This window comes from Canis lupus, chromosome 18 (assembly GCF_011100685.1).
Source record: "Canis lupus familiaris isolate Mischka breed German Shepherd chromosome 18, alternate assembly UU_Cfam_GSD_1.0, whole genome shotgun sequence".
Taxonomy (NCBI): Eukaryota; Metazoa; Chordata; class Mammalia; order Carnivora; family Canidae; genus Canis; species Canis lupus.
Window position 1 is genome coordinate 26,307,593 of NC_049239.1, and position 27,526 is coordinate 26,335,118.

Genomic DNA, 27,526 nt, shown 5'->3' on the forward strand with positions numbered 1-27,526 from the left:
ACTACATCCAGAGTAACAACTTTTGTGCCTCAAAGGACACAATCCACAGAATGAAAAGGCAACCCACAGAGTAGAAGAGAATATTTGCAAATCATGTATCTGATAAAGGGTTAATATCCACAGTATATAAAGAACTCCTACAATTCAACGATAAACAGGTAAATGATCCGATTCAAAAAGGGTGAAGGATCTGAACAGACGTTTCTCCAAAGAAGATATATTATGGCCAATAACGAGGCTGAAAAAGTGCTCAACGTCAACTAATCATTGGGAAAATGCAAATCAGAACCACAGAGACCACATGCTACCCATTAGGACAGCTAAGACTCAAAAACAAAAACAAAACAAAATAACAAGTATCGGCAAGGATATGAAAAAATTGGAACTCTGCTATGTCGTTGTGGGAATCTAAAACAGGTAAGCTCCTATGGAAGAAAGTAAGGGAGCTCAAAGAAAACAATACATACACACACACACACACACATACATATATATAACTGCCACCTGATCCAGCAATTCCACTTCTGGGTACATTTCCAAATGACCTGAAAGCAGGGCGTCAAAGGGATAGGTGGACACCTCATGTTCACAGCAGCCAAGAGGTGAAAGCAACCCGAGCGTCCAACAGCAGCTGGATGGATAAACACAACGCAGTGTACGTTCACGGTGGAATTCTACTTGGCCTGACAAAGGAAGGCAGCTCGCACACGTGGCTGGACGCGGAAGATGTTCGATGGAGCGCACTAAGCCAGGCACAGAAAGACCAAAACTGTATGAAGGCCCCCGAACGAGATCCCTAGAGCAGTCAAATTCAGGGGGACAAAAGCAGGGCGGAGGCTGTTGCCCAGGACGGGGCGGGAAGGGAGGCGTTGCTGTTGAATAGACACTGTCTTGGTTCCGGAAGATGCAAAAGTTCTGGAGATGGATGGTGCTGAGGGCGCACAACAAGGTCCACGCACCTAATGCCCCTGAACTGAATACCCACAAGTGATTTAAATGGTGCTTTCTGGTACGTGTTTTTACCACAATTAAAACAAACCGAACCTCACTCCCACACGGCAGTCATCCTGAGTGTGCCGTCCACTCTGTTCTAGGAGGAGCTGGCTGTCTTCCGCTCCCCACCGGCCCTGCTGGTTCTTACACAGCGGGCTTGGGAACAGTCACAGCACACCTTACACTCCTGGCAGCTAAGAGATGCCGACGGTCCCAATTTTCTCAAAATAATACTGCAAGAAATAAAACCATGCACTTGGTTCTTCTACTTTAAGAATCCCGAGTTAAGAATTCTAGGGGATAATTTTTAAAAATCTAGGCATAAGTGCATAAAAGAAAAAGAAATCATGTCTTTAATGGTGTGCTAACGTCACACTCACTTCCTTAGGAATGGGATTTTCTTTCGTTGCCAAGACAGCAACAGTTGCTGTGGAAACCACACAAAAACAGGGACACGCAACTGAAACAAACCCCACTCACCTGCACAAAGATGCCCTTGCTCCTATATTCCTCATGGAGGCACCGAGAGAAGAAATCCACAAAAGCCTGGGATGGGGTGGGAGTGAGAAGGAAACACACGTTACATCAATCAGCCTGATTTGTAGCCATGGCAACACAAATAACAAACTACCCATTTAACATTGGAGTTTCTAATCATTCTTATTTCAAATGCAGAAGAGACCCTAAAAAAAAAAAACCCTCAAAATCTCAAGTTGTTTTCTTTTCTGCCACTAAATCAAGTATTTTTAGCAAACATAATCTCCAGATCAAATTTTGACTTAACCAGAAAGGGTCTTTTCTTTTTTCAGAAAATTAGTTTTCAAGAAGAAATGTTTTATTATATAACAAAGACTATGTTCCTCCTCCCCACTTGCCATTCAAACAGAAACACAATATGAATTCTGTTCCACTCTCCTCTATAGGGATTTTGTTGTCAGTAAAGAAAAGAAAAGAGCAAGAATCCTTTTGGTCCTTTGGGATGGCAAGATCCAAGAAGTGCAGGTTTGAATGTGACAGCCCATCCTCTGATAGTACAGTTTTAAATCTATTTGTAAAATATAATGTATCATTCTTCAAATATGGACTCAACTCAGGCTTAAAATGCAAAGTATCAATAATGACTCCACTAGGACCCAATTAATCATGTGCCCATGGAGAGCAGGGTGAGAGGGTCCAACAACCACCACAAGAAACATGGTGTCCGTTTTGACTACCCCCCCCCCCCCGGTTTTTCCAGCGGACAAAGAGCCAAGTGAAAAAGAAGGCAAGCATTTTGCTCTGGAAGTTCTTATCATATTATATTTTGCTCATTTCCCCCTCAAAGCTGGTTTAATCTCAGCATCCCAATGGTCCTTTTCATTTCAGGGATGTATCCTTTGCCTCAACAATGTATAAGGCGCCATGGACCTGTAGGCAGCAGGAAATGTATCCTAAATAACATTTCCTACTAGTAATGTGAAGACGTGAGTCGTGACATAGTATACAATTATGACATCTTACAGAGAGTTCTAGAAAACTCTGGTCTCACTCCTGTAGTTACAATAAATACCCAGGATTCCGAGTAAGTGGCAAAATACACTCTCACCCGGGCTACCTTGCACCTACTGAGTGAAGTTACGTCCTGACTGGCTGCAAATTCTTCCTCTGGGCTCGGCAGAGTTGGAACTTCTGCTGGAGGAAGCTGACTCATTCACAAACCAAATCCCCAGTCATAAGCCTCACGCTCTGGTCAACAGAGCTGGCCTGGGCCAGTGAGCTCTCTGCGGAAAGCACAGTCAGGCATACCCTGTTCCCTTGCACTTTGCTTTGCCTACTTTACACAGACTGTGCTTACAGAACTGAAGGTTTGTGGCAACCTTGCAGCAGGCGAATCTGTCGGCAGCATTTTTCCAACAGCACATGCTCACTTCTTGGCTCTGCGTCATATTTGCCAATTCTCACAATATTTCAAGTTTTTCATTATTATTATATGTGTTATGGTGATCTGTGTTCAGGGATTACCACATGTCGCAAGCTCAGATGACAGCATTTTTTAGCAATAAAGTACTCTTTAATTACAATATATAGACTGCTTTTGTAGACACAATGCTGTTGCGCACGTAATAGACTACAGCAGAGTGCAAACATAACTTTTATATACACTGGAAAACCAAACCACTCATTTGACTCGCTTTATTGTGACACTCGTGCTTCTGTGGGGGTCTGGAACCACACCTGTAATAACTCCGAGGTATGCCTGAATCGGTTTTAAAACCAGTCAACTATTAGAAGAATAAAGCATCTGTGGATCTGGGATGTTGGCGTCCCACCCCTTTCCTTCCCAGTCTGTTTGAAAACAGCCAAGAAGAGAACTTCAAGAAGCTTCTATGCTTATTTCTCAGACTGAATAGTACTCATCATTCTTATTCTGACATGATTCACTAAAAATTGTTCACCTTGGTTGCAGAGTAGATGGCCAACAGTGGGACTGGGGCCATGCCACTGGCAGAGGAGATGTTCAGAATTGCCCCTTTAGACCTAAAAAGGAAAATGCACCAAGTAAACCGAATGAAATCATATATACGATGGTTTGTAAATTACAGATGGAGATACAGAATGATTTTAAACAGAAGAGGAGAGCTGTCTTTCTAACACACATCTCTCCGCGCCTTTCATCAGCACCTGATATCCGTGGTCAGTGAATGAGGCATAACTCAATCAACTAAAAATAGCTCTTGTTTGCCATGAGCTCATTCCTGTGTTAGTAATCCAGGGCATGACCAGATCAGAGCCACAGTCTCCTCAGTCGATCGCTCCTGTAGGAGGTCTCCTCTGGCCGCTTCACCAAGAATCCTCGCTTTTAGAAACACTCTCATAGTCCTTGCGCACCTTTATTTTGGCCTGCCGTCACATACTGCCTTGCTGTCCTGTTTAATCATCACATGTGTTTTTCACATGTTTCGCACGTTTTTCTCCCTCAACAAAACTATAAGTTTCTGTACATCATAGTCTTTGTCTTCAGCTTTTCCTCAAAACTACCCTGCACAGTCCTGAGCACGTAACAGGTGCTTAATAAAGCCACTGGCGCGAGTGAATGGCTAGGTTCTGCCCTCCTGCTTCCTTCAGGTTAGATATTCAGGCGCTAAACAAAGAGCTGACGATAAAATTATGTAACTCTATAGGTGATCAAACCATATTCTTTGCTAAAAGGCGAAGCTCAATTTCTACTATAACTTCTAGTGACTTCTGAAAGCTGAAAGTCAGAGAGTTATAGGAAATACTAATTTTACTAATAAATGAAAATTAACTGGAGGAAAGCAATGCTGTAAAATACCCGTTATTAGCAAGCACATAAGGGCAAAAGGGTTGCCTGAAGTGTGGAGTTAGGGTTTTAGGAATTTTAAACAGAATTAACGGCCAACTCTCCCCTTTCTTCTCAGGCTGGAGGATGGGATGTCCCCTTCAGCTACTGCGAACAACCCTACCTACCTCCCAGCCTCCAGGTGAGGTTCCTTTCCTTTCAACTCAGCTTCCCTTTGTTCTTTTTCTGAATTTACCTCCTCCAAGACCTATTTTTTTCATATTTTTTTAACAAGATCTATATAGGCCTGTTTTATGCAAAATAATAAAAGAAACATGATTAAATGGAATCTAAGTTATTTTAGACATAAATCTGAAAAGAAATAATCCCAAAAGGTCACCCAGTCCATCTGCCAGCCTCTAGGCGAGATGCCACAAACGAAGTCTGGACCCTCAGCTTCCTGTGTTACCGGAAACAAACTGTTGTCTTTGTTTTTATTTTTGAACCCAAGTCCTTATTAGTAACATAAACGTTCCTAGGCAGTGAAATCCACTCACATTTTGGTCATTGAAATCAAATTTAAAATTAAAAAATGTAATATTACGGTTTTAAGGGAAGTTGGAAATATTTAGGGAATGTGTTGATTATATCATTCTGGTATGTTTTGCTTGTATCTCAAGAGACAGAAAAGCCTTTTGTTTTTAAATAGGGGTAAGAGAGTAAGAGTGTCTCTCAGGAGTTAGAACCCAGTCACTCTAAGGTAAAAGCTAGTAATTAGGAATGAATATCTAAGATTTTGATTTTATCTATATTTGTGATAAACTCCTCCGATCAAAATGGACTAAAAGCCATTTCTGTTACTGGAGACTTTTAACAGAGTATTAATTTATGATGTTTAAAATATCTTTATCTTTTTAGGGTGTTGAAAATGTTCTCAAATTAGATTGTGGTGATTGCTACACAGCTTTGTGAACACACTAGAAACCACCAAATTGTACACTTTAAATGGGTGGTTTTTATGGTATGTGACATAGATCTCAATAAACGTGAAAAAGATAAAAATGTATTTATGATATATTATAAGGTGCCACCTGTAAGCTCAGAGTAAATTCCAACCAAGTGAAAGCTAAGAGAGCTATGGGATCTTCTGCAACACAGAATACTTTCTGAGAAGTAACCCCAAATCCTGATAAGTTGCACCCCCTCCTGAGCTCTAACCTCTTCTCATGTAACCGGGAATTGCTATGGCCTCACTCATTTGGAACAGATGAAGAAAAAGCTAGTTTAGAGTAGTTGTAGATGATAATGTTCTTCACTGAAGCTGTATTATATCAGTGCTGGTTTTATTAGCTGGATTATGTGCTCTATTATACTCAGATTGGCAGAGGTGGTTGCATGTGCCCTTGAACAAAAATCTTAATATTTTAAATTTCATTCCTCACAAGTGAAATGCATTTTAAAAGTCTTCCAAAATTAAAGTTTAACATTACCAAATACATTTTAAAAATTAAATCTTGATCTTACTAACACACGCTTTTAAAACTTCACTTACCAAAGCAATGATTTCAATGAAGGAAAATTTATTTAAAGGCAATAAAAACTACCTGTTTTAAAAAATAATAGACTAATGATCAAATATGCCACAATTATGCAGGTATGCCCTTTGAACTGTTTAGTTCCTTTGAGGGAACTAAGATCTTTGTTTCTCAAATACTCTATTCCAAATAAAATTTCTAGGAGGTAGAGTTTGAATTAGCGAATAGTCAGAATTTGAGGGAACGTTATTCAAACACTCTAGAATACATTACACAAACCCGAGACCAATGAAGTCTAAAGCAAGAGCCCACTAGACCTGAGGAAATAAAAGGAGAGCATTTATAATTGTATCATAATGACAGCGGAGAAACACCCCTTCTACGAAAACTCTGTGCTAACAAGAAGCACACGTATTTGTCTAGCAAAAACCTTCCTCCCACACCCACACTAGCACAGAATTCTCTTTCTCTCCAAGGATAATAATATTCAACTTAGTTTTGTCTGAATCATAAACAACACGCTGGTGCAGCTGTCTCCATCCCTGTACCGTGTGCGGTCTCTATTCCTCACGTAGGGATGGGAATGAACACTTGGGACCGCGAGGCACAACGACTCGTCTTTAAAATCAACTACTTTGTCTGGCTCTAATCCTCCATCTAAGCAGAATTAGTGACGTCAAACCAGTTTCCATGGCAGAGGCAGACTCATGACAGCTCTGTTATATCAAGCAGAAGGACAAAATGGGCTTGTGCTTAATTGCACACGAAAACAAACATAAAACCGAACCTTAGTTAATCTCTCATTTTCTGGGGACTTGGGGAGCAATTCTAAGATTGGAAGGTACATTAACAATATTTGCTGAAGTTCCATAATGAAGACTCATGTTGCTCATACTTCAGCACACTTCCCAGCCCGTTATGACAAATACCCAAATAAACAACTCAAGTAATATTTTCTGTGATAGAACATTCTTAATTCATCACACTGCCTACTTGCTAACAGCCACACGATGGTGTCTCAGTGGTACACATTACTGAGGATCTACCAGAACTAAAATACCACAAAAGCAAAGCAGAAAACACCACTGCTGATAAGGAAGCACCTCTCCACAGAAACACACTCTCTGCAATTACTGCCCTTTCACCAGCCAAACGTGAAACTCATCCAACCCTACAAAATTCAGTATCTGGTATTTGTGGCTTCCTATCGCTATGGTCTGCAGTAGAACTCCCTCAGACCTGTGAAAACCCCATCCTAATACTCTCCTTAATTGTCACCTGGATAAAAAAAACTGGCCAGGCCTTTATTTTCCCATAAGTGCCCCCACTATTCCATCAAGCTGTTGCAGGGTCCTCGTCCACAGCTCTATAAAAATACTATTGTCATAGAGGAAATGCTAGGTCTCCTTTGAATAAGTCACTGATTTCCGCCTTCCTCGGTAACCTCGGCACTGCCCTGCGATGGGGGCTGGGCGGGGGTGGGGGCGCTGCCGTGAAGGACTGGAACACAGGGTCAGCTCCAACACGGGAAGCTAACTGTATACGGAGTTTGATGGCAGACAGGGGAGACTGCAGAAAAGACTCCATGATGATCCTTCCTGTGTCCATTTCTTCCTGGAGGGTCATTATTTATTTATTTTTCTTTAAGCTTAAACATAACACTGAAATTGGTACAGACAATTCTCTAACAGACTCTCAAGACTGAGAAACATATCAAAACAGAGTTCTATGTCAGAGAAGAATCCTGGAACACAGGGGTCAGACATATAATTAGAACCAGCAATCCAAATACATTATACAAATCCTGCTTTGCTGAAGAAGTTTGCAAACATTTCCCACATGAAAGAGAACTGCCTGCCCTAAAACACCATAACATGTCATAATTCCACCTTAAGCAATACAGTATGAAAGGGGCTATTTTTAGCTTTTCCATGGTTGTTATGGCAACCACCTCCTGGCTCCAGCTGTACACAATGTTTATAATTCCAGAGAAGTGGAAAGAGCAAGTTTCCTCTATAATGTAATTATGCACTTTCTACTTCTGTGGTAATAATACCTTAGTTTAATTATAGATACTTGTTTAGTGATAGTCAGTTGGCTTTAGGCTATCGTTCTAGAGGGTTTGGAAAATCTTATACATCAGAGGTAGAAATCAGTGAAAGGGGAAAAACAACAACAACAACAAAGGATCTTTATAAAGGACTCCGTTTTACTCAATGGAAATATGACTCCTATGGAAACCAACCATAGGAAATACACCATTTAAGGATGGTGTAAAGGGCAGGCTATACTAAAATCACTTGCAGATGATCCTCTCCTCCTGGGCACACGGCTAACAACATTCCTGGACTCCTAGGCAGTTAGTCGTAGCCTGCAACTGAGTTCTGGACAATGGACTGTTGGCAGCAGTGATGTACACCATTTCCAGGCCTGGCCCAAGAAACCTCCCATAAAACCATCCTCATTCTCTCTTCCCTCATCTGCTAGCTGGATGCAGAAAATACAGCAGAAAACTACAAAGCCCAGGGGAAGAAAAGCCCCTACGTGGAAGGAGTCTGAGATCCCTGATTGACGGGGTAGAGCAAAGCCCAACCACTGATCCACACCGGCTGTGTACCAGCAATCAGGGGGAAAAAAAACCCCTAACCTCTAGAGTGTTAAGCCACTGAGATCTTGGGATGGTCTCTTCTAGCACTCAGCCTACCTTAATGAACACAACTAGTAACTCCTTTGAGTGGGCACCGCTGTCCCCTCCTCTCCCAAACCAAAATACTGATTCACAAAGTCCACTTCCCCTTCTTACTAGTTCTTAGCAAGTGCCACAGTCACCCTCATGGTGTCAGGTTCAGGCTACAGCCTGTGATGGCTTCCCACCAGATCATTTCTCAACCTTAGTCTAAATCAACCTGATTTCCTACAGGCAAAGATCCAGTTCATCTTCCATGATAAACTCTGCTCGGTTAGTGCCTGCTGAATGAATGGATCCCCTTCTTTGCATTCTTATCTAATGCTCCAGCTATGACTGCGATCATGGCTGCTAGGTCTCTAGAGATAGGAGTGAGGTTCCTGGCACCCTAGGTCTGTATCATTTACTAATTATGAAGCTTCACAGCACTCCAGTTCTTTGGGACTCCAACTTTCTGTCTATCAAATAAGGGAGGGGCTGGTTTCAATTACTTAAAGTACTAAAATTCTATGACTATTGAAATCCATTATGATCTGCAAGATTACTTCACAACCATCATCTCTTTTGATATGGTTTTCACCAACTTACTTAAAAATTCCTTTTCCAATACTTCTGTGGCTTATAAGTATTTTGTTTTTAATAGATGGATTCACTGTCCTGAATTAACACCAAGTCACTGGCAGATATCAAACTGGGTTAAGATGATGGCCAAAATTTCATCCCTTCTGAGTTCTAATCTGTCAGCCCCAATTCTCTGTAATTTACCATTTTGTCTCCTTTGATCAGTTTGTCATTTCCACATTGGACCATCGGGGGCACATTCCCACTGTTGACCAACTCGAAGCAGTGTCAGGGTTTGAAGGGAAATCTTACTAAAGGAATTGAAATATACCAAACTTCATATAAAATGGAATTACAAACAAAGACTGCAAAGAAGCAGTTTCTCAACCAGTCTCTGCAGATGCCAAGCAAAATGGATTCCTAACCTCGCTTCCTCAACTCTGTACAGTGGTGGGAGGCTATCAAAGGTAAATGAGTTCACACACATCACGTCCTTGTATACTTGGCACATAATCGGTATTCAATAAATAGCTGTAAGCCCTGCCTGAAGCTGGTCATAGAGGCTTCTTCACAGAGGTAGGGTCTTTGGGCTTTGCCCTTTCCAAAGCTGTGATTCCTCTGGATCTCTTCCAAACTCAAAACTGTTTTGCAGAGAAGGATGACTGTGAAGCCCTAAATTTAGCAAATGATCAAGCCAGCTCAAGATGTAAGCCCAGATCTTTTCAACAGGTTTCCTTTGAAAGCCTAGACATCATTCAGGCTTTTCCAAGGGAGAGACAGAGCTTAATTACAATTTTACACTTCATGCTATTTCAAGAAGAAACTCTACGACACATTTCTCAATGAAAATGAAGATATCTAGCATATCTTAGTGGAACCCAACTCAAACTAGAACACACATGGGGCTCCATGGTGCAGGTTTGTGCTCCAAGGGTGGGTTTGACATCTTATAACCATTGTAGAACATGCCTAAGTTCTTCATATGCCCATTTATCCGTTAAGAACTACCCTCCCCCCCAAGAAGATGGGGTCTTGCTTTGTGAAACTCCACTGATTGTAGTTCTGAGAGCATATAGCTTTAAGAAGGCATTCCCAGGAATACCCCAGGAACTCTGTCCGCCCCCTCAGAATAGCAGGCAATTGAGTTGGTGATGGTGACTCAGGCAGACTTTTTAATCCTGATCTAAAGGAACCACCACAACCCTGGAGAGAGAAATAAAAAGGGAATCCGGTGGAAAAGGCCTCCACCACCAGATGACTCATGCTCCATCGTGTGACTTGCCAGGCACATTACTCTGTTGCTAAGACATGGAGGATAGGTTCATTAGTCACTTTAATGAATTTTGCAAAGAAAGGATTCTCCCTATAAATAATCATGAGCTGTCTCTCTAGTGTTTGTGTGAGAGCTCGTGACTCACCTTTCCACCATGCCGGGCAGCACCAGTCGTGTCATCTGCAAAAGAGAAAACAAAACATTCGTGATGGCTGAGAATGCAAGCAACAGATAAAGAGTGGAGAGAAGCCACCCACTCAAAACAGAAGGGAATCACGAAACCACTCACCACTCTACAGACAGCAGTTTATTTTATATACTCTATATAATTTGGCTGTGTCAAGAGTGCATAAAAAGGAATCAGATGAAATCGCTGGAGATAACACTGGGGATACATTCAGTACACTTGGCTAAAATTGGCCTTGCCTTAAACGTAATACTGGCACAGAGATCTTCAAATAATTAAGGACTTACAGTGAGATCTCCCAAAATGTCCTCCTGGAAAAGGACATACTTTATCAAAACAAATATCTGCAAACCAAGATTACTTAAGATTTCTAATCTTAAACACTCCAATGATCTTTTCCTATCAAAAGAGACTTTAGAAGAATGTCATAAAGTGACAGCTTGGCAAATGTTAAGTGTATCTTCCTCTTGTTGGCCTAGCTAGCTGTGAGTAAAACACACCCTTGAAGAAAGTTAAGGTTATCATGATCTCTCGTAACCAATGACAAAAAAGTGACACCTGCATTCTCAAAGGGCCTCATAATAATTGCTGAGGACATACACTGAATATGAGAGAGAGGCTACTTCTAAACTCTGTGTAAGATATTATTAAGTGAGAAAAGGTAAGACATCCACCAGCTTAGTCAAGGCCACATCATAGTTAAGTACTGAGGTCAGAACATGAATTCCTGATTTGCAGGTACCGTTAATCTTCTAAGAAGCAATGCTGCTTTGTCATAGAAAAGTTGGCATGTATGCCAAACACCGGAATTTTAAGCATTTTTGTCTTGAATAGTAGTAGTATGTCTTAATGAAAACAGTACTCTGATGAGAAAATAATTTTTTTTTTCCTAGAAATATTTTGAAGAAAGAAAATGTATTCAGCTTTACCAAGGTAAAATCTGCTATGCAAGTGCTCCCAACCCAGATGTTAAGCTGGGAGCTGCTGCATACACTTTTCCGGGAAAAACAAGTTCAAACTGATACTGCATCATGGAAGACAAACTGACACACTGCCAACTTCGAAACAAAGAAGTGTCTTCAAAGCCTAGGGGAATCATGTCAACAGAAATTTCTGGATTTGACTGAATCTAAGGGCCCAGATTAAAAAAAAAAAAAAAAAAAAAGAAGAAGCCATGAGAAAGCATTTGGCCTAAAGCATCCCATGTCTCCCTCCTTCTTATGTACAAGTCTACGTTTTTCATGTTAATAAGCTCATCTTCACAGAATGAGGGGCATGTGCTCTATGACTATATTCTACAGCGTGAGATGTGATCAGAAGTAACACCTGCAACTTCTTGATCATGGCCTTAAAGGAGAGAAAAACACACATCCTCTTCTTTACACATTCCTCCTCCTGATGGCTGGAATGTAGCCGTGGTACAAGGAGCTAAAACAACCCACTTAACCCCCAAGATAAGAGCCGTGTGATAATGGTGGCTGAGCAACGAGATGCAGAGGCAGGATCCCTAATGACTGGGGAACTACCCTGCCAAACCCTGATTACCTACCCAGCTTTTTATCTGAGAGAAAGATACATTTCAATTTTGTTTAAGCCACCGGTAGGTCTCTGTTAGAGCAGCCAAACCACTGCTCTAATAAAAATTGACCGTTTGTGTTGACGAAAACCAAGTAATGTTAGGTTTTTAAGACTTAAAGATGAAATAATCCTCAGAGCAAACCCAACCAGAGATTATGCTGACAACCCAAATGGCCTCACTATTTTATAATTTTTACAACATGATTCTGTTTCTTCTCTTCTTCAGGTTTGCTGACCTGATTCAAGATATGCCCTCAGAGCCTCGAACCAAACTGGATGGAGCCAAGGCAGAGAAAAAGCTGATTTCAGAGTTGATCCTTTCAAATTAAATAACTCTTCGAACTTCTTACATGCTTCCCAAGATGTGCCTTCTTATGGGAGCACACAGTAATTGCTCAACATATAGCTACTGAATGTTCCGACAAGTGTGGTACACAGCAGGCCCCGTTCAAATCCCAGCCCTTCCACTTACTAGCGGTGTGACCTGGGGTTACTTCCTTTTCTGCAGAGTGCATATGGATTCAACAAAGGACACTTACACAACATAGGTTTTTATATTTTGAATCTCAAATGAGGTAATGTATATAATGGACCCAGCACAGAGCTTGTCACAGAGCAAGCCTCTGAAGAGAAATCAACATCCCTTACTGCCACCACATACTCTTCTTTCAGGATGCAGCACCACCAAGTATGCAGGCCTCTTGTACATATGTTGTATCCAACACAGTCCAGAGCCAAAAACAATGATAAAGTTTGAGATCATCAAGTTCAACCCACAACACAAGTTTCTGGACAGTTCCATCATTCCATCAGTACTTAAGAATACCTCAGTTGGGATCTTCTTGGGGTAATGGAATTTTTCTAAAATTGGATTCAGTGATAAATGCACAACTTTGTGAATTTATTTACCCTTTAATTATATACTGAAAGTGGATGAATTTTATTGGTTTATAAATTATTCTTCAGTGAAGTTTTTATTTTTTTATTATTATTTTTTATTTATTTTTTTAAAAGATTTTATTTATTCATTCATGACAGAGAGAGAGAGAGAGAGACAGACAGACAGACAGACAGGCAGAGGGAGAAGCAGGCTCCGTGCAGGGAGCCTGACGCAGGACTCGATCCCAGGTCTCCAGGATCACACCCCGGGCTGAAGGCGGCGCTAAACCATTGGGCCACTGGGGCTGCCTCTCAGTGAAGTTTTTAAAAAGATTTTATTCATTTATTTGAGAGAGAAAGAGACCACGAGCAGAGGGGAAGGGAGGGGAAGAGGCAGGTTCCTGCGGAGCAGGGAGCTATGGGGCTCAATCCCAGTTCCCCGGGGTCATGACCTGAGATGAAAGCAGATGTTTCACCAACTGAGCCACACAGTTGTCCCTCAATGAAGTTTTAAAAAATATCTTAATAATCATATGATTGAGTTAAAGAACTACAATCACAAAATACAGTGGATATTACTTTATCAAACCCAGGAGAAAAAAGAGCTCTCAGGGCTCTCAAAATGTTCTATGTTTATCAACTTATGGCCTGAGCAACCTGAGGTAATAAAGAGACATTCTCTTGTTTAGTCGAGGCCACGTGATATACTTGAACCTGGGCTGGGTGACAGGAGCTCACTACCTAGCTGGAGAACAGACGTACGTAGAAACAAATCATTGCAAGACATAGTATTAGTGGGACAATAGAGGTAAGAACAGAGAGCACTAAACCTTAGGAGAAAAACTAGTTATGTCTCAGGAATCAGGTCTAGAGCTTCACAGATTGCATTTCAGTTAAGTTCTGAAAGAATAAATAGGAATTCATCAGGCAGAAAAAATATTACAGTTGAAGGAATAGAATACAAAGTCAAGCAGCTGCAAGAAACTACAATGTCCGCCATAGAACTGATGGATTTTAAAGAAACTTCTGTTGAATGGAGTTTATAAAGAAATTCACGTGCATCCTGTGATAGATGTCATGCAACCTGCATATCATACTACATCATGGACAGTTTCCCACGCTCACACAAACTGACGTACTTCAGGTATATCAACAGTTGTGAAGCATTGTATCGTAAGCCTCGGTTAGGTGCATTCCTAGCAACACCTGAAAACATTTTTTATTTAGCACATTTCATCAGGGGACCATAATGCTTAGCTAACGTATGAGGTCCCCAAGCACTCCATGGAGAGAAGCGATCATTTGGTCCTCCAAGTCCTGGGATCACCAGAAACAGAATAAGGAGACTGACAATAGACTGTTCTCGCCCCATGGCAGGGATGTGCGCATGCGTGCCTGCTTGTGTGTATGTGTGCATGCACGTGTACACATGTGCACGCATCTATAAGAGGAAATGAGACTTGTTAACTGAAGACTAGCTAAGTGGAGTTCACTGGGGTAGCGATGACTGGCCCCCCGACACAAAAGGAAAGGATGGGATTTGTAGCCAGTGATCACCCTGAAAAGCTACCAGGGAAGTCTACAAAACCTGTCGATAGATTCTTTTATTCTGACCAGGGAACCCAGAACTATATGGCTATGAACAAGTGGTTGTGCAGAATTGTAAAGTTCAATTTAGATTTTTTCCAAGATATAAATTTACATCCCTAAATATATCCAATAAGAAATATTACTTTAGCTGGGATATTGAAGAAATACAAATGCATGCATGGGGAGCTATTTTTTCCTTACACTGTGTGCATGTCATACATTAAATGTTTCCTTTCTGAATGGCAAAAACAATTATCCACAGAGACAAAATAAAACCCTGTAAGATAGAATCTTACTTACAAAACTACATTAATAGGTAAATATTAAATATTTGTGGGATGGTCTTTGATGTACAGACATGTTCAAAACATATCCTTCCCCTCTCAGTTTTAGTAAGATATAACTGATGTAAACTGTATTAGTTTAAGCTCTACAGAATAATGATTTGATATACGTATATACTGCGAAAGGATTACCACAATAAGTTAACATCAAAATTATGGAATGCTGCATGAATTTCTAGGTCATCCTTGTATATGGGCCATGCTATCTCCATATCATTTCAATTTTAGTAAGTATACTGCTGCTGAAGCAAGCACCAAAATGTATTCTTTATACACGTGAATTAAAACTCAAGAAGTTCAGGGGCTCCTGGGTGGCTCAGTCCAGTTGAGTGTCTAACTCTTGGTTTTGGATCCAGTCATATCTCAGGTTCGTGGGATAGAGCCCCACACCCGACTTCACACTCAGCTCAGAGTCTGCTTGTCCCTCTCCCTCTGCTCCTCCCCCTTCTCGCACGTGCATGTGTGCTCTCTCTTAAATAAGTAAATAAATCTTAAAAAACAAAAATAAAACCCCTCAAGTTTAAGTAACTTAACATAAAGATGAAGGAAGAAGCAGTGTTTTTGACACCTAGGTATTAAAGGACCAGAAATACTTGTTGGATGCCCAATGACCAAATAATCCATCAAGTCCTCTCATGAAAAAGTTAATTCTTTTGCATTGTTCATTAGCTTCTCCTTTTGAATTCTGGCTCTAAACTATTTCTCCTTGCCACAAAATGGGATCTTTTTAGATCTGTCAAATAATAATACCGCAAAGCCTAAGAAAAGTTAACTTGAAATCTGCCATGCTTTTATAAATCTGATTAATAACGCTTTCATCTATACTTAAATTCGCTTTTCTTCTTTTAAAGATTTTATTTATTCATTCATGAGATACACACAGAGAGAGGCAGAGACACAGGCAGAAGGAGAAGCAGGCTCCCTGCAGGGAGCCCGATGTGGGACTCGATCCCAGGACCCCGGGGTCATGCCCTGAACTGAAGGGAGACGCTCAACCACTGAGCCACCCAGGGGTCCCTAAATTCTCTTTTCTTCTAATCAGATTATAAGCCATAATAAATTCGACTTCAAGCCTTCTTTGTTTTCATGTGCATATACAAATAATTCTTAAAATTCTATGCATAAGCAGAGAGGCTTCACCATGTTCAACATCAAAATAAATCTCCTTGACATCAAGTTTTACATAGGATATTTTAACTAAGCTATTAGTAGTCTCATTTTACTTTGCATGCATCGATTGGTATCTTGATATCTGGTTATTTATACCATATACCAAGCGTTTCTGTGAAATCTCACTATCTATCTGAACTCCCATTTCACAGCTCACAAGCTGTTTCTGGAGTTAACTCAATATGCTAATTTTAGGCCATCTGCAGGTGATAATTGCTGTACCAGGAAATTTTTTGTTCCTTTTAAGATACTGCTAAAATAAAGTTACCATAACTTGTAAGTTCAGTGGTTAAGAATATTAGAAAAGTAGCAGTAAACATGATCTCTAGACTTGTTTTCTTCTGTGTTGAAGTCGTTTCCAAAAGTGTAGAGCTGACAATTTAAATTTAATTCTTTCCTAAAAAGTTATAAAAGTTGCTGCAGTAGTACCTCTCCAACAATGAGAGCTTCAAATCTTTGCAGAAAAAAAAAGGATTTAAAGATTTCATATATATATATATATATTTTAGTGACAGTTTCATCAATCTTTTCCACAAAAAAAGTCCCAGAAGCCTAAAATCAAAGGGAGAAAGGTCAATATATATCATATTGCATCTAGATATTGTGTTACTTTGTATGCAAGTTGGCCATAGAGTATACAAATATACAAAGATAAATGAAAGTCTTTAGCAATGACAGCTCAATTTAGAAGTCTTTCTGGGGAATACCACATATTCAATCTCAAGAGTGAAATATTTACTGGTATTTATTACCACAGCTATATATATTCTGGCTAGGAAATAAATAAGAGGCTGATTTAACTCATAAAAAAAATCAAATCAGGATTATTAGATCATTTAGCTGAGATACCAGACTTAAAAATGCATCGGCTGGCTTAAAAAAAAAATCTCTGAAAATGTTATATTAACATGTAACCATCTTAGTATTCTTAAACTTTTCTCACATTTTCGGCAATCACTTGTATGGTTTTTGTAATTAGAAAAGCCCCTACAAATAATGTTATTTCTGAAAGAAATTAACATGAATAATTTTTTTTTTTCTCTTTCACTTCTCTGGTATCAGTAATCAAGAGCTCATGGAAAGGAACTTTATTTTACACTCAAAAGCCCTAAACTTGTAATACAAACAAATTATACAAATTACGCAAATTGTTTTACAAGCAAGTGATTTATTTTAGAAGCAAATTATTTTTGTATCGTGTAACCTCTGGGATTTGGTCAGTTTCTGTAGAGAACAGGACAAAGAAAACACTAGTGTATTATGCTCAAAAAGACAACCAAAAACCCAAACGGGAAGATTAAAATTCAAGACAACTTAGTAAAATAAGAAAACAAATATTGTCACCCACATTGTTATTATATAGAAATAGAATTTAAAGCATAACAACTTAACCTTAGAATCTCGGCAAAGCCCCAAGATCCAGGCTGTTCATGTAAATAATTGGGTCATCACAAATCACCACGTTGTCCACATCTGCCCTGCCTTTTATCCCAGAGAAACCTGCGTGGGGTAAACAGGATCTGAATTCAAGCGACTGAAATACGAACTCATACAAACTAGAAGGAAGTAGATACAAATGCCTTAAACAAGTTTTCAATTGGAATCATTAACAGTAATTTAGAGAATCATAGTCTGATAGTGAAAAGCATTACATAAAGTGACAATGATGTTACACCATGCCTGTTTGGGAGGAATTAAAGGGTGACTCATTGGAAGTCATGCTGGAATGGCACAGCACACATTTCCTTTAGCAACTGTGTAATTTGAGCTCCCTGGCACTGAGAATACAACTTTATTAGAAATTCTTAGAATGTCACCTGTATGGCTAATGGAATATTTAATGCAGAGGGGATTTGGGGGGTAGGCGGTAGTCAAAAGCTTAATTAGGTAAAAAAAAAAGCTTGAGTGTTTTGAGGTCTCCAGGTATTCTTTCATTTTCCTCTTTAATCATGTTTTAAGTCTATGGAAGTTAACAGCCCTCCTTACCATGGCCTGCCCCTTACCACATATTAATTAACCTGAAATTCAACCCCACACCATAAAAAAAAACAAAGTTTTTCCTATCATAATAAATTCTATTTTGATAAATGTTAAAATAATTGAACTAAAGAAAAATAAAAAAACCTTCCAGAACCAAGACGGCTGCACGCCAACGGATAATAATGAATTTAAAGGCATAACCTATAAACTCTAAACAAAAATTAAAAAAACACATAAACCCCCATACACTGCTTTTCCAAGTTTAGCGCATTATGATATGCTACGTTTCCATTACTTAAATTTTCCCCAAATAAGCTGACTTCTCAAAAAGTGACAGATTTTAGGAGGAGAAAATAATTTCTAAAGTTCTCAAAGAGATTTTCACATTTTCCCCCACATAGAAGGCACCTCTCCTATAAACTAGCTTTGCTTTGAGCTGGGAAGAACCTTAGAACCAATCTACAACTACTCACTCGTTTTTCACAGATGAAAGCTATGCAAAGAGTGGTTGTCATGCGGTTTGGCAAACCCATCATTTTGTAGTTATGCCTGAAGCAGCCCTGTTACTGAGGCTCTAAGGGCTAAATGTACCCAATTATTTGGGAATTTTTAGGAGCATAATGGTAGTGACTTTCAAAATGGATTAAAAGACTCTGGAGACTAACTTGGAACGTCTTCATCTAAAAAGCCCCAGGTGGGGGTCAGGGCTGAAGGTCATTCTCTCCCTTCCTACAATTGATTAATTTCCCAATGTTGTTAACATAAATTCTTGGGGCAGGGTGGAGGAAGGCGTTCTTAGCACAATCCCTAAATTAAATCCAATTAGACAGATTAACAGAGATCCTTCTCGTGGATTTCCAAATTAATAGAGGGCTCCCTCTACTGGTACTGCGTCACATGCCAAAGGCAAATCCAGGTTAAGAAGGAAGCCAGGGCTTCTGTGCTTTTCCCCCATCCGCAGGTTTCTAACCTACGCTGTGGGCCGAGCGGAGCCTTATGCACTTCTGGCTGAGCACGATGGAGGACTACCTAGCAGTAATAACAGGGAAAAAATAGCTTCTCAAAAGCACGCAAAGCACTCCGAGTGCTTTGATTTTAGATAATCATAGGGATGGAAGAGCCTGATTTGGTTAAAACCGTGCTAATCCTTCAACTCCATCAGGCAGGTATTCCGTGGGAGGAGGACCGGGCACCTGGCGGTACCTGCCCGGGGGGAGCCGACTGCAAGGCCTGACGGCCGGGCGGGTGTCACGAGGGAGCCCGGCAGCCGGCGCAGGCCCAGGCCCAGCGGGGCCAGGGGCCTGGAGGGGCAGGCCTCGCCCCCGACGACCTGCCCCCACCTGCCCCGCGCTCACGTCGGGCGGCAGGTCAGGTCCGCGCGTCCCCTCAGACTTCCCCGGGGAAGCCGGACGCGAGGTGGGAGTGTCCAGATCCCGAGACCACGACCCGAGCCGCCGGGGTCCGCGCGGGGCACACGCACCCGGGCCGGGCTCGCGACCCCCGCCTGGAACCGGGAGGGCACCCGCCTGCGGGTCCCACGCTCCCGCCGCTCACGTCAGTGTAGATGCCGACCGTGGGTGGAAGCTCGGCCTTACACAGTACGTGGGCCCCTTATCCCAAAGACAGAGGGTTTTCCGTTTTCTGACTCATTCATTTACTCGGAAGCATTCGTGCTGGACCTGCCTGGCGGGAGGCCCGGGCTGGGGGCGGCAGAGAACACAGAGAAAGTGGGTCCGGCCCTCGGGCTCCCCGCGCCGCCGAAGCTGGGCGAAGGGGACACCCGCGAGCGTGGAGGCTCCCGCGGCCCCGTGGCCAGAGCTCCGGGCCCCCACTTTGCCTGAATATCTGATGAAGGAAAAACTAAATCGGGATCCCCTGTGGGAGACTCCTCCCCGACCAGTGAACCCAACAGAGCTCGGGGGCCCTCGCCGCAAGGGGAGGCTGCGCTTACCCGCCCCCGCCTGCGCCCGGCTCCGGGTGGTACTGCAGGGGCCCAGGTGGCCTCTCTGCTGTCAGGTCGGCGGCCTGGGACTCTCCTGAGGGGGTCAGGCCCACGCAGGCCCACTACCCGCGGCCACCTTCTTCGGCAGGGCCTCCGCAGCCCCAGGTCAGGGCCACCAGAGGGACCGGCTGTCCCACCCTCAGGCAGGAACTGCAGGGAGTTCAGCTAATACTGTTCCGGTAGGGTCGCCTCAAGATACCCTAAAACTGTCACTAAAGTCCCTCTGAGGCCTGGGACCACGACTCCCCCCCAGCAATCAACGCAGTACCAGTTTCCCTTGCCAACTCTGGGGCTTCTGAGATGGAAAGCCCCCCAGGCTAAAACCACAGCATTTTGGAAGAGTCGGGGTCGCTACCTGGAGGCTTAGTGACCTCCAAACGCCCCCAATTCTGCTCCGAGTGACGCTGCTCTTGAGAAGGAAGACTTACCTCGGATTTTAGTCACAAAGCATCTGAAATCACATTAAAAAAACCCCCCAACACCCTGGCCAGTAGGGCCTCTCTCCCAGAGGAAGGGTGCCCCCCCTGCTATGCGGGTCAGCCTCGGAGCTTCCACACCCCCGCTCTTCCCGCCTGCACTTCCCCACGCGGCAGAGGCCGAGAGCAAGACCGCAAGGCTCTCAGCAAGGCCTCCAGAGAAACTCCCCAGCTGACTTCCACTCGCAGCTGTACCTCCCGTTAAGCAGGTCTCCCACAGCGGCCGGGAGGGCCAAGCTGGGTGCCAGGGTCACGTGGCAGGGCTCCAAGGTCAGAACTATTCTGGTTAACAGTACCCGACTTCCCGGGACCACTCACCAGCCTGCACCGGGGATGACCCACAATTTCTCTGGCCAGGATATCTCGTTTTTATTAGTCCTCTGTTGGCACGTAGAACAGAAGCGACCTTTTAGAGTCCTCTGCACCCGGACCAAGCCCTAATCCTGGCCCAAGGGACCAGGTCATTCAGTATTCGCGAAGCGGCCCAGGACCTACAACAAGCTGCGGGGGCTTCCCCAGCAAACAGCTCCAAACTAAGGGCACAAACCCGTGACGGCCAGGGCACGGTGACTTCTCAGCCGGCCGTTCCCTACTACGTGGTTTGGCGAGGACATAAAACTTGGAGCAGCCCGAAGATGAGAAGACGCTGTTCTCTTTCTTGTACAAACCTTTTTCAGTATACGTGTTACGACATTAGGCGGCAGACACCCCTGCCCCAGATCCCCTGATGTCCAGCCACCATAAAATCTTCTAAGATTCTAGAGCCAGACCAATTTTCATCTTCTTTTAAGTTACCCTGGGGCTCCCAACAAAAGTTACATTTCTATGGAAAATGCAGCCCTGGCCCTGGGAACGTAACACAGTCAACTAAAGCACAACAGGGACAATACACCCTAGGGCAAATCACAGCAGCACCAAAGGACATAAACCTGGGAGCCTCACACAGAAAACCTCATCAAGGTGAAGGCCCTTTGTTCAGGACAAAGAAAATAAACACCCACACCACGGAACACACAGGCCATGTCACTCTGCCACCAGACCCGCCTCTTTAAAGGTCCATGGGATCATACCTTCCTTCTGCTCTTAGGCTTCCCAGGGCTCTCCATCCTCCTGCGCCCGGCACCCAAGCTCCCGCACAGTCGCATCCTCAGTCCCCCCCACCCCCCGGCCGCTGGTTGGTCATCCAACGCACGACCCTCGCCTCCCGCTGCTCGAGTCAAACATTCTCCCCCTGAACGAGTACTCGCTAGTCAACTGTGCCACCGAGATGCCAACCCCTCAGATCCTGTTTACGGCACAAAGACCACTTGGCTGTCCTCCAGATGCATCAGGTTCCATGACGAATAAAGCAAGAGTTTTGGACTGTTTTTCCACTAAAAGTGCCCATCACAAAGGCACAGGAAAATTCATGTTTACATGAAGGAGAAATTAAAGGATGATTAGTTAGCGTAATGTACAAGTGGTTTAAATAGCAAACTCCCTTACTGCTTTGTAAATGGGACTTAATTTGCAAAAATCAGGCTTATACACACACGTGTTCAGACTATCTATCCAGTTCATCTGGCGGTGACACTTCCCAGTAATAGGATTCACGGTGGGGTATGACAGGACGTGTTTAATAAGTCAGCATGCCCCGCCCCCCCAACTCATTTCGTGGGAACAAATACATATGCCAACGTGAAAAGAGAAAGTGGAAGAGGAAGATTGAAGAAGTGGGAGAAGCATTTTGTAATCTGTCCAGATCTTAGGACTGGTGCCTCGTTATTACCTCATTGTTGTTTTAAAGAACCTGAGCGGTATGATACCGTGGCGCTGGACTTGAACGGCTCCATCCACAATGCCTCCCAGAACTACTCATCTTCAAGCAGGGACATGAGGAGCTACCACCATCACACCCTGCTCTTGCTCAGATGCGGCGTGGCCATGGAGCACAGCAGGCAGATGGGTTCGCACAGGTCAAGGTCAAGACCCCAGCCTTTTATCATTAGTGTTCTATAGACTGCCAGCCAAAAACACATCTTTTGGGAGTCGGAGGTGGCCAGGGTTTTATATTACAAAGGTACACAAACATTTAAGTACACTGATAAAAGCAGGACGTTGTAGGAGAAAATACTAACGTATCTAGAGTAAAGACTTTGCACGCATCTGACAGGAGTTACAATGATCAGAATTAACACCGCTGTAAAATCGAGTTTAAACACTTAAACATATTTTTCATCATTAACTCATTAAAATATATTAAGAAATACATGTACATAGTTTTAACACTCATTATTTTTAGGCATTTGGCCAGATGTTCCAGAAAAGATAATCAAAACAATAGAACACATCAGTCATTTCAAAAGGCAAAACCACAAATCATAGACCTGAATGTTAATTTTGAACAAAACACTTTGCTTGCTAAAAAATAAACTCACGGTTGCATATATTTACTACAAATCTGAAGTAACATTTAGTGACATTCTTTAGGGGCCTTACGATGATTTGCGTACTCTTCTAAGAGATTTGCACATATGACCTTGTTCAATTCCCAAAATGACTCTATGAGGTAAAGAGATTAACACCCTTAATTTACAGATGAAAAACTGAAGCACAGAGGGCAGGTAATTTGTTCAAGGTCATACAACTAGTAAATTGTAGAGTTATTTAATTATCTCTCGAAACCTCACACAGTTTATTGAAGAATGTTAACATTTATACAGGTGTGCCAAGGGAAATACCTTCCAAACTTACAGACGGCACCCGGGTGGCTCAGCTGGTCAAGAGACTGTCTTAGGCTCAGGTCATGATCGAGTCCTGGGCTCTGTGCTCAGGGGGAGTCTGCTTCTCCCTCTCCTCGGCCCCTCCCCGCTGCTCACGCTCTCTCTCTCTTGCACGCACGCACACAAGCACTCTTTCTCAAATAAATAAAAAAAAAAACCTTAAAGAAAAAAAAGCCTATACAGATCTATTCATATCGACCATGTTTTAAAAGCATCCATTTTGTGTGTGTTGGATCTTGCTCCAAATCTACTCAAAGATCCACTTGTTAGTAGTTTATCTTACTTAAACCGAATCTTATGTAAGAAAAAACGCTGGTTAAAAACAACAGTGGAAAAGACATAGTAATTATTTCTTTTATAAAACTGTCATATTACAATATAAATCGGATGAAGTGCCTTTAAGTAGCGAGCTACCAAATGTTACATGGTATGCATACAGCAACGGTGAAGCTTTCGTTTTGGTAGCTGGTTTATGTGAACCCACATATTGCTAAAATTGTATAAGATCACATAAAAACTGAATTACCGGGCAGCTTGGGTGGCTCAGTGGTTTAGCGCCTGCCTTCGGCCTGGGGAGTGATCCTGGAGACCGGGATCAAGTCCCACGTCAGGCTCCCTGCATGGAGCCTGCTTCTCCCTCTGCCTCTCTCTCTCTAATAAATAAATAAAATCTTAAAAAAAAACAAAACAAACCGGAATTACCTAAGCACTTGAAAAGCAACATATATATTATATTACCCAAGGAAATGGGCATAGCCATACATGAAAAGTTGGACAAGGCATGAGATTTTAGGGTCCTTGCACTTGAAATCAAAGCAGGTAACAGATACGATTTCTCAGGACATGAAGACATAAAGAGAATTTTTCTTTGAACATTCCCAATAGTGAAAAAGATCAAGTCTGTGCCATAAAGTGAAAATTAGTAATTAAGTTCTCATTTGTATTTATATTTATCTGGTTAATTCTGATAGTTTTGAAGTATTTTTTTATTTCCTTAAATCGAGTATGTAAGAAAATGGATTTGGCTTTTGTCAGTACAATGGCTCCCCCTCTTTCTTTTTTTTTTTTTTGTTTTAAGATTTTATTTATTTATTCATGAGAGATACAAAGACAGGGGCAGAGACACAGGCAGAGGGAGAAGCAGGTTCCTTACCAGGAGGCCGATGTGGGACTCAATCCTGAGACCCTGGGGTCACGCCCTGAGCTGAAGGTAGCCACTCAACCACTGGGCCACCCAGGGGCCCCATAATAGCTCCTCCTTATCTTCCCAAGGTTTCAAGTTACCCACAGTCAACCCAGGTCAACTGCGGTCTGGAAGCAGATGATCCTCCTCTGACCTACACCGTCAGAAGGTCAGTAGCAGCCTAACACCAGGTCACAGCGCCTACGTCCTTCCTCTCACTTCATCTCATCGCATAGGCATTTTACCATCTCACATCATCACAAGAACGGTGCGTACAGTACCATCAGATATTTTGAGAGAGAGACCACATTCATATAAATTTTATTACAGTATATTGTTATAGTCATTCCATTTTACTATTATTGTTAATCTCTTACTGAGTCTTATTTATAAATTAAAGTGTATCATGGGTATGTCCATACTGGAAAGTATGTATGTATAGGGTCTGGGAGTAGCTGCGGTCTCAGGCATCCATTGGAAGTCTCAGAACATATGCCCTGGGGACAAGGGGGACTGCTGTATGTTCAAATGTGAAGCATTGCCTATGGAGCTTCTGCCTCAGGCACTACTCTCTGCTAGGCGAGGATGTATAATCAAGGTACAGTACCTTACTTTTAGTGACTGCTAACACACAAAGTGTGCTCAGAGGCTCATATTTGCTACCTATTCTTCCTGTTAGCACATGATTAGCTGTGGTGTCTTTGGGTAGCACATACAAATAGCATGCCCACCAACTAGAAACCATGTGTGCCTAATAACAGTCACTCTTGCATTACAGCCCCACACTACCCCAACATTTAACTCATCCATTTACATGGTCACAGGGGATACAAAATGGAAATAATTTATCAGTGAAGAACTGTGTGTAGATGAAAACTCTATAACAATCAATCCTTGGTCTAAGCTAGTTTGTGAGGTCCCAGGGCCTACTACACTGTTTGCATATGTTTGGTGTATAAAATACATTTTATGTATTTATTCATGAGACACAGAGAGAGAGGCAGAGACACAGGGAGAGGGAGAAACAGGCTCCCCGTAGGGAGCCCGATGTGGGGACTTGATCCCAGGATCCCAGAGTCACGCCGAGCCGAAGGCAGACGCTCAACCACTAAGCCTCCCAGGTATCTCTGTCCGGTTGTTAAAAAGCAAAATTATACATTTTTTGGATCTTCAGCTCTTTCTACTTCCTGAAGACATAAGGAAACAGACGGCCTTCATCTGGAATACATACTTACGTGGAAAACAGGAGTTTGAAGAGAACAAAGTGATCATGTGATTTTTAAATAGAACGAACCAAAAAAGGATGACATATTTATAAAGAAGCTGCTTACCTTACAAACAGAAAGAACATTAATATTAATCAGTTTCTTGATGGTCTGCAAAAGAAAATATTGATAATTTTATATACATGTGATCATGGAAGGAACCATATTAGATATTTATGTAAGTGATCTAGCAAACCACAGAGTATTTCCCCACATAGAGACAAATACTGGAAAATGATAGGAGTCAGGGTAGAGAGGCAGATTTTATTTTACTCTCAGTGTTATAGTACTTTTCTACCAAAAGCAGCAATTCATGCTAATATGCAAAGTTTAAGGTAGATGTATTAAGGAAATTCTGGAAGCAAAAGACACTAAATCTAAAATAAATATGCTATTTTCTTTCTGCTAATATCAAAAGGAGAAATTATTGAATCTGAGATCCTCAACAATTTTTTAAAATTCACATATTTCTTCAATGACATGCTTTTCTAATTTTCATTAAAGAATGATGCATGCTGCAAGAATACACCTTTCATTTTGGTAGGTTTACCTGAATCAACCATATTGCTTTAATATTAACATATTTATGATTTCTAAATTGATGTTTAGAATCCTGATACTTAAAACAGAGCTATTTTGATATAATAAAAATAGAAATAAAAATAATACAATGAGTTCTTATTGAACCTGGCACTATACTAATGAGGTTACATTTTCTCATTCAATCCTTCTAACATCCCTATGAAGTTGCCTATTTTATGGAGGTGGGAATGGACACTAAGTGTGGTTGGGATCATCTCCAGTAACTCAGGGATGAGTCAGATGAGCCCAAGAGCCAGAGTGTGAACCTCGGGCAGGCGGACTCCAGTGTTCACACTGTGAACCAGTATACCATACTGCCTCGCCAATATTCACATGCATTCTTTTTGTTACCATACTATGCAAAGAAAGACTTACATTGTCCAAGTCAGGAACATCCAAAAAGTATTCGGGATACTCATATGACATTCCCACGTTGTTCACTGAAATAAGACAAGATCGTTAGCTGGCTGACGTATACTCTATTACACAGATTTCTTGAAATAATGACATTAATAATATCAAGACTAAAATGACACATACAATAACTAAATACTGTTGACGGCTGGTGTGATTTTTCCCACACTCTTGCATCCAAAAATCTATCAGTGTAAGTATATAGTTCAACCATCTTCTCCGTCATTAAACCCTTCCTGTACCTACCATCCAACCCTTGACGAAGGGACTTTTTATTCGCTTCCATTTCCCTGGTCCCCTGGAGTGGGTGTACTCTGCCTCTGCAATAGCTACTTGTACATATCGTCTATCTCCTCTCTAGACTTACATTTTCATAATGTGGGAGAAAGCAAAGAGCACTGACTGCAGTGTGGGGGACTGGAAACCAGAGCTCTACTAGAAGGGGAAAGCATGTGACTTGGGATAAGTCACATATGAGATGCATCTTGGTTTCTTCATCTCTAATGTGAGGGTTTGTTTAATCATTCAACAAATATGTGCCATACACCTGTGTTTGTTTGCCATTCACATGCACTAGGAACTAGAAACACCATGAAGGAAAAGGCGGTTTCTGGCATCACGGAACGTATTGTATTGCAGCAAGAGAAAGGCACTGAACAAAAAGAAACAATTATTTCATTATAAAGGACAGTGCCATGGGAGCCTATTCCTGTGGTCTGACCTTGTCCAGGAAGTGAGAGAAGGCTTCCTTGTGGAGGCCAAGAGAGTGGGCCAGGCTACATGTCT

At 42.1% G+C, this 27,526-nt stretch overlaps 1 protein-coding gene, 1 long non-coding RNA gene and 1 other non-coding gene across 8 annotated transcripts in view; 1 reads left to right on the forward strand and 2 right to left on the reverse strand.

Moving 5' to 3' along the window:
• Nucleotides 1-27,526, reverse strand: part of HSD17B12 (hydroxysteroid 17-beta dehydrogenase 12) — a 154,279-nt gene that overhangs the window by 10,829 nt on the left and 115,924 nt on the right. For both annotated transcript variants that reach the window (XM_038562982.1, XM_038562981.1), the window contains 5 exons: nt 26,702-26,766; nt 25,811-25,855; nt 10,474-10,508; nt 3,429-3,510; nt 1,474-1,539 (listed from right to left, as the gene is read on the reverse strand). In XM_038562982.1, the coding sequence (XP_038418910.1) occupies nt 1,474-1,539; nt 3,429-3,510; nt 10,474-10,508; nt 25,811-25,855; nt 26,702-26,766 (293 nt within the window). The remainder of the gene's footprint in view (nt 1-1,473; nt 1,540-3,428; nt 3,511-10,473; nt 10,509-25,810; nt 25,856-26,701; nt 26,767-27,526) is intronic.
• Nucleotides 2,406-12,976, forward strand: LOC111090926. 5 transcript variants are annotated; one of them, XR_005373303.1, is made up of 4 exons: nt 2,406-4,098; nt 4,413-4,475; nt 11,409-12,115; nt 12,320-12,976. It is a non-coding gene; the product is annotated as an uncharacterized LOC111090926 (long non-coding RNA). The 5 variants fall into 5 exon arrangements; XR_005373300.1 differs by having other exon boundaries at nt 2,463-4,098; nt 11,409-11,448; XR_005373301.1 differs by having other exon boundaries at nt 2,465-4,037; nt 11,409-11,448.
• On the reverse strand, nt 15,056-15,161 carry LOC119864349. Its single transcript, XR_005373731.1, has one exon. It is a non-coding gene; the product is annotated as a U6 spliceosomal RNA (small nuclear RNA).